Below are 6,749 nucleotides of genomic sequence, written 5' to 3' on the forward strand. Positions count from 1 at the left end.
CCAAATTTGGACTGGCAAATGGGATTGCCACCCGGCTTCCTCTTCATGACGCTCTAGTAAAGAGCGTTACCAAGAAAATCAGTAATATTGAGCAAATTATTTCCCAAGCAAACTCTTAAAATTTAGCCTATTTATGGGCTATGGTAGATGCTTTCAGATATTGTTGCGAAATGCAGGTTAGGAAAAAAATGTAGGTCCTAAAATCTTATGTGCAAGATCTCTTTCTCAACGACGGTGCTCGGTTTCTCTTGTTTCTCTTTTCTTCCCACAAAAAAACGGGAAGCACGAGGTATCACGGGAGCACAAATAAAAAAAAAAGATCGTTTCCCCAACCATCCTTTACGCGCGAATTTGAACGAAATTATGTCATGCATTTACTCAAACAGTGGCTAGTGTTGAAGGCAACCTCTGATTGGCTACTCAAACCTGAATATCCTTTGCTATTCACCTTCAAAAAACTCACGACGCGGGATCAGCGCTCGAAAATATTGCAGTCTTGCAGGTGAGTTAAAATCATCTTTTTATGCTATATATCTTTTGCGGCTCGGTAAATATCCCCCACAAGCCACCGCCACTTCCGTGAATAGTTGTTAATTATTAGTCTTGCAATTGCGGGGGTTCAATAAAATCTTGTAGGGACGAAAAACGCTTCATTCATTATTTCATTTGTTTTTCGAAGGCTCTTTAATTCACATTAGATGGGCCCAAACATCAACGCACACCCTTCCTATGTTATCTCTGTTCTTATACTTTATCAAATCTTCTCCGTACCATATCCTGATTGGAGAGTATTTTTCGAGGTAAAACGGATTGGAGTAATCTGTGAACACCAGTTGATTGGAGTACCTAGCGTCAGTGAATGGAAGGAAGTACCACAACGCCGTATTCTTGAAGTATTTTTCCGGGGGGTACACCACATTGTTGTCTGAATCCGTGATTACAACGTTGAGGGAATGTTTGAGATTATCCGGGTGATGATAGCAACCCCACCGGCTTCTGTACACGGGATTCGGCTCACATCCCACGGAACCTTCAATGTACACCAGTTTCATTGCCCCGACTAAGCGTCCATCTCCAGTGTAGTGAAATGTCCCTGGTTTTTGACCGCGCGCGGAGAAGCACACTGGGATTTGGTTGATCTTTGCCCAAAAGCAAGATGAGTTATCTTTGCCTGTCGGGAGCGCAAAAGAACAACAAAAATAAATTAATTGGTGCGAAATTATATTTTATTTTTGAAATTACATTTCAAAAACAAAATTATCAGCTACTAGTTTCAATCTAAGAAAAGATTGCTAAGAACACTTTTTCAAGGAAATCAAGTGAAGCAATGATCCTCGAAGTTAATATGCTTCATTTCATATATCATTTCATTCGTTAACTCCATTTTTGTCGCCTTGTGTGTTCTAATACGAAGAAGCGGCGGGACAAATGCAAAGTCAAACCAGGAGCTGATCAAGGGTAGCCTCTTTCACCACGAATTCCTTGAGTCAACCGTTTACGGAGTAAATTTATTTTAAGAACAGGTTTTTCCCTCGAAAAGTATCATATTTCCCTTGACAATGAGATAGCTTTGTTTTGATTGGCTTTTACAACAGTAGGCGCGCTGAATTTCCCAAGGGAGGTGTTTTATAAATAAATCTACCGGGGTTGTCTCCTGGGCCAAGTATGGGAGATAGAAACTCCCCTTGATGAGCTCCTGGTCAAATTAAAGGGTTGAAAATAATTCGGCAATGTTTTCTTCCCACTTTGGTCAGAGTTTTTCTCTGTCCTTGTGTGGGCCCATTTCCATTAGTAGGGCTAACGCTCACATGGTTCATATGGGGTACAAAACTTGCACTTCACATTACACAGTTAAAAATGTTTTCTTTATGCAACTGAAGAAGAATGTGTAAATCCCAATAATTACCGAAGTAGACGCAAGCAAGGATATATATAAACCAATCAGAGTTCGAAGCAAGTTGATGTACTTGTTCAACTATCTGGAAAATGGTCACGTGTCATCCGCGACTGGCATTTTGTTGAAAAAGTAGGGCGAGATTTCGGACAATCACAGAGCGTGACAATAACGTAATAACTCCTGACACGGTAATAAAAAAACACTCTGTGTAAGAATGCTACCATAAAAGTCTACTTCTTATCCCTCAAAAGAGTTGCCCCGACCATTCATATGCCCTCCCCGCTCCCCGAGAAAGCGGAATTCCAAAATCCCAGGCGGTTTGATTGGTTCCAAGAAGGAGCAGGCTGACTTATGCTTCATTTTGCCCTAACGTTTCCTCGGCAACCCGATCACTGAGAAACTAACTCTTATGTTTGGCTTCTCTTTAGCTATCTTTATTTCTAGTGTACAGATCAACTCGTTATATTCAGGTTAAAATCTAAACTATTGTTTTTTTCATTCTGGTCAAGATAAAACACTGTTGAATGTCGTAAACATACGGGAACCAGCTATCTGGCTGTCGCACCCTTTCGGTGATCCGTACGTAATATAAACAAGGTCTGACTGCCCGTTGATGGTTACCATTGAGAACGAAAACTCCCTGGACACCAAGTTCTGAATTTACTAGGCAGGGGAGGCGGTTAAAATAGCCCAACTGTTTACTGACCGAAGTACTTTAATTGACCATCTAAACTAACTGGTGAGTGTAAATTCAACTCATACAATACATATTTATTATCCTTTTTTTCATTTTCGTATTCTTATACATTTGAATGCAAAAAAATGAAATTAAAGGCTACATTCATGCACTTGATATCATTCGAGATGAAAAATCGCTTTACAGTATAGTACATGCAATTGCTATGGTTCAGCTTTTATCATAAAATTACTTAAGATCGGCATACACATCGACGCAAACTTTTCCTCCATTGTCCTCAGCTTTCCAGTTCCGAAGATCCTCGCCGTACCAGATTTTGATAGTGACCCTATTTGAGATGTAGAAAGGGTTGTCGTAGTTGGTAAACACGAGCTCATCCGAGTGAAGAGCATCGACGAAAGGAAGATAGTACCAGAGACCACCATTCTTGAAGAACTTTTCGTCTGGATAGATAATGTTATCAGATTGATCCGTGACGATGACATTGAGTGGATGTCTCACGTAATCTGGGTGGTGGTAACAGCCCCAATGACTCTCAAATGCCACGTTGCTATCACAACGAACTTTGCCACTGCGATAGACCAACTTCATTGCAGCCATCAATTTTCCGTCGTTGCCAGTGTATTGTAAAGTTCCAGGTCGCCTCCCATTGGCATGAAAGCATACTGGTTCTAAATTAATCTGCTGCCAGATGAGCTGGCCTGGGATTGAACAAAGAAACGATGAGATATTTAATTAAAAGAACAAGATGAGAAACAACTCGATCATGTAGTAACTAAAAAGAGAGATTGTATATCACATGCATCCTCAGTCCCATTCTATTTGAAATGCTCACAACAAGCTACGATTAGGAAGAGCGCCAAAGAATTACGCCCATCATAAAACCGGCAAGAGAGCAGTTTATAAAAGAAATCTTGGTGCTGAATGAGTGGGAAGGGAAGTACTAAAATTTGTTTCTACTTTGCTGCGGACAGGATGAACCGGTCACCGGACACTAATACGCTGACCCTTCGAGAATTCGTCTCCGCCCAGAGAGAACTGATCAAAGAAACATGCAAACAATCTTCATGCATACTCGCTGCATAATTTGAAACAACGTTGCTTGATAACTAGTAAATAATTAGGTGGCAGGGAGTGAAGATCAGATTTCCGTGCATCTTGGCAACTTGAGGACAAATCAGTAAATGATTAAAAGCGAGAAAAAGAATGGAAAATTTTTAAGGGCATACCGTCCACATCGGTGCCGTAAACACGCGTTCATGCCTTAGAACTGAAGAAACCAATGCGCATGTTTCCAAGCATCCATGCAATAACATGCAGTACCAAGCCTGTCCGTCGATTAATCTATGCAATTTGCATGCATACACAACTCCAGAAAGAATCAAACAAAAAATCGTAAGGAATGGACACTGGTAACATGCAAGGAGATTTGACTAGTGTATTTGAACATACTTGGAACACAAAGTTTAGTAAGATGAAAGGCATAATAATTCACTCCGTTAAAGGCAAGTCGTCAAAGGCTTCGTAACGAGTGGCATTCCCTATGCAATCGGCGCAACATGCATTATGCATTCATGTGCACAAGCACAAGGCATCTTGAGCTATTGTAGGCGGAACGCAGAACGATAAGCCATAACACTGTAGCTACACCGGTAGGGACAGGCACATACAGTCAAAAAAGATGCCACAGAACTCTGCAACTAAAGCCCCTATTTACACTAGGGAAAAAAACGGCAAGGAAAGGATGAAAGAGGGTAGTCTTTTCTTTGGTCAAGGCAAAGGTAAACTGTGTAATGTAAAAGTACACTTTAACGGGGCCAGCAAAGGCGACGAAAGAACTATTTTTATCGGCGTACTTCATGTGGGCTGAAGAAATGATCGATTTCTTCGACTTCAAGCCACTCTTTTGTAAGCTGATCCATGGTTTTCTTTGCTAAAAAGTGATAAGATTTTTATCCTAAAAAAACAATTTTACGTGATTCATGTTTCAGTCAGTCCAAAACTCGGCCAAAACTACTGAGAAGATTGCCGATTTCGAAAAACTTGAAACTGTTGAAACGGGCTCGCACCAGTTTTTGTGCGCTTTATCATCAAATAAACTCTAAAAAGTACACTTTCCTTTAACTACCTGTTCCTCGTCAAACAAATAAAACGTTATACTATTTCCAACGTCTTCACTGGTTTTACTAGAGAATTCGAAACTTTTTCAAGTGTTGGAGAAATATTACGGGGGGTAACTACGACATTGAGTCGAATATGGCTTCGAGTTACTAATAAAATGCATTTCAGTTTAGTTATCAGTTGATAGATGTTAACAGGAATATACAGGGTACTTCTGGTGTGTGGCACCTGAGTCAATATACTCAGTTATGAAATCCATGAAGGGCAAAGAGGGTTCTTGCGCGTTTACCAGATTTTTAACCGAGTTACCAGGTATTGCTTTTCTTCAAGAGTCAATGAACTTGTAAAAATTCTCAAACCAGTATGAAGAATGAGGAGGACCTCTATTCACTAAGCGTGACGTTTTAGAGTCATTTATCAAAAAGAAAGGCTTTAATGTACATAACAGAGCAAGGGCCACTGAGAACTCGGCATTTGAAGGGTGGATATCTCACTATATCGACCCGATAAATCATCGTCCAGTCAATTATAGCATTCAAAAACAAAAGAGTCATCTATTGAACATTGATTTATCCCCCTGAAAAAGGCTTTCCTTCCTTTGAAAAACCGTGAAAAGCCAGCTATCCACAAATACAAATCCAGATTAAAATGCTTATCGGTTAAGAATCTTTTGTTTGAAGATTTCGAAAAAGTAATTACGTTTTCACCGGAAACTTTTGAAAGTGAGTTTGTCTTATGTTAGTGGCTGTATCAACAGAAAGCTAAATGTGTGTAAATAGCATGCTTCAATTCATGCGGCCACGTTAAATGAAGTTGATACGTAAAGTTACAACATGGTCCATAATTTTTTTGCTAAACAAGGTGACAAGTACTTTCCGGAATAAGATAAACTCATATGAAAGTTTTCGTAAGTTCATAAAGTAGGCACACAATAACCACTAATTGAACGGATAGTATCAACCGAAATACCATAAATCAAAAATTCGTTTCAGCTCACTCCACCCAGCTCGTCGATCATTGTAAGAAAGACCATCCTATTCCATCCGTCCAAAATTCACCGAAACCTCCAGGCTGGCAAGAGTCAGTAGCTGAATGGGTCACTGAACTGAGATTGCCATTCGGGGTGAATTTACTATAAATTTCTTGTTTCGACAATGCAGCTCACCCGCCTAAGATCAGTTTTGATTGAGAATCACGTTTTTAACTAGAAAAATTCATCCACAAAAGGAATTCATAATGCCGTGTTTGGAGTGAAGAAAAATTTTAACCTTTTAAGAAACTCTCTTTGCTCTCAGAATTCATTAAAATTTCTCTTTTATTTCGGCTTTAAGCACATCATGCATGAGTTATTCTTGTCTTCCCTTGTTTTTCGTTTCTCCTGTTTTTACATTTCTTTCTTGGTCGGACCAGAGGTTAATCATTTAGAGAGTAAAATAGTCTAGTACTAGTTTACCTAAATGGTAGAATATACTGCCGAAGGGAACGTAGTTGTTCAAATTCGCCGCTTGCTGCGGTGATTTAACGAATAGAAGGGAGATTTTAATAGGTCTTGAGCAGGGACGGTACAAAACGTGGACCCCAAAACTGGACCCCCATCTCGACACTATTCTTTAGAGGCTAATATAGCTTAGTATTAAAAGTAATAACGATAAAAAGCACTGTCCCTCCAACATTTTTGCCTTGTGTTAAGGCTATCACGGATTGGTATTCGGAGTTTTGCTACTTTCAGTAAAAAATGAGTAAGGATCGTTGACCGTGAAATTGGCTTTGTATTCACTTGATCTTACCTTCGACTCGCCCTTGAAGAAAAGCCAACGCACATATTGATGTGACAATTACAGGGAAGAAAATGCCGCGCATTTTTAGTGGACTCTTATGAAAGAAGTGTTCTGCCGCCGACAGAGGGTCGTCCTTTTATATTATCGTGAAAAGACTGTGTGATATTGGACGTTCACTGCTGACGTCAATAAGGTATACCTCTTCAAACTAGTCAAACAAAAACGCAGTAAACACATATTTACTTTGACCGTAAAT

The 6,749-nt window shown here is 39.8% G+C and overlaps 1 protein-coding gene across 1 annotated transcript; it reads right to left on the reverse strand.

Annotated features, from left to right (window-relative positions):
* Window positions 1-1,948: 1,948 nt before the first annotated feature.
* LOC137973225 (uncharacterized) lies at window positions 1,949-6,640 on the reverse strand. The gene is made up of 2 exons (XM_068820000.1): window positions 6,503-6,640; window positions 1,949-3,295 (listed from the first exon to the last, which is right to left on the reverse strand). Exons 1-2 carry the CDS (start codon window positions 6,573-6,575, stop codon window positions 2,823-2,825), a joined length of 546 nt encoding a protein of 181 aa, XP_068676101.1. The 5' UTR covers window positions 6,576-6,640; the 3' UTR covers window positions 1,949-2,822.
* Between the last annotated feature and the right edge of the window lie 109 nt (window positions 6,641-6,749).

This window comes from Montipora foliosa, chromosome 10 (genome assembly GCF_036669935.1).
Source record: "Montipora foliosa isolate CH-2021 chromosome 10, ASM3666993v2, whole genome shotgun sequence".
NCBI lineage: Eukaryota > Metazoa > Cnidaria > Anthozoa > Scleractinia > Acroporidae > Montipora > Montipora foliosa.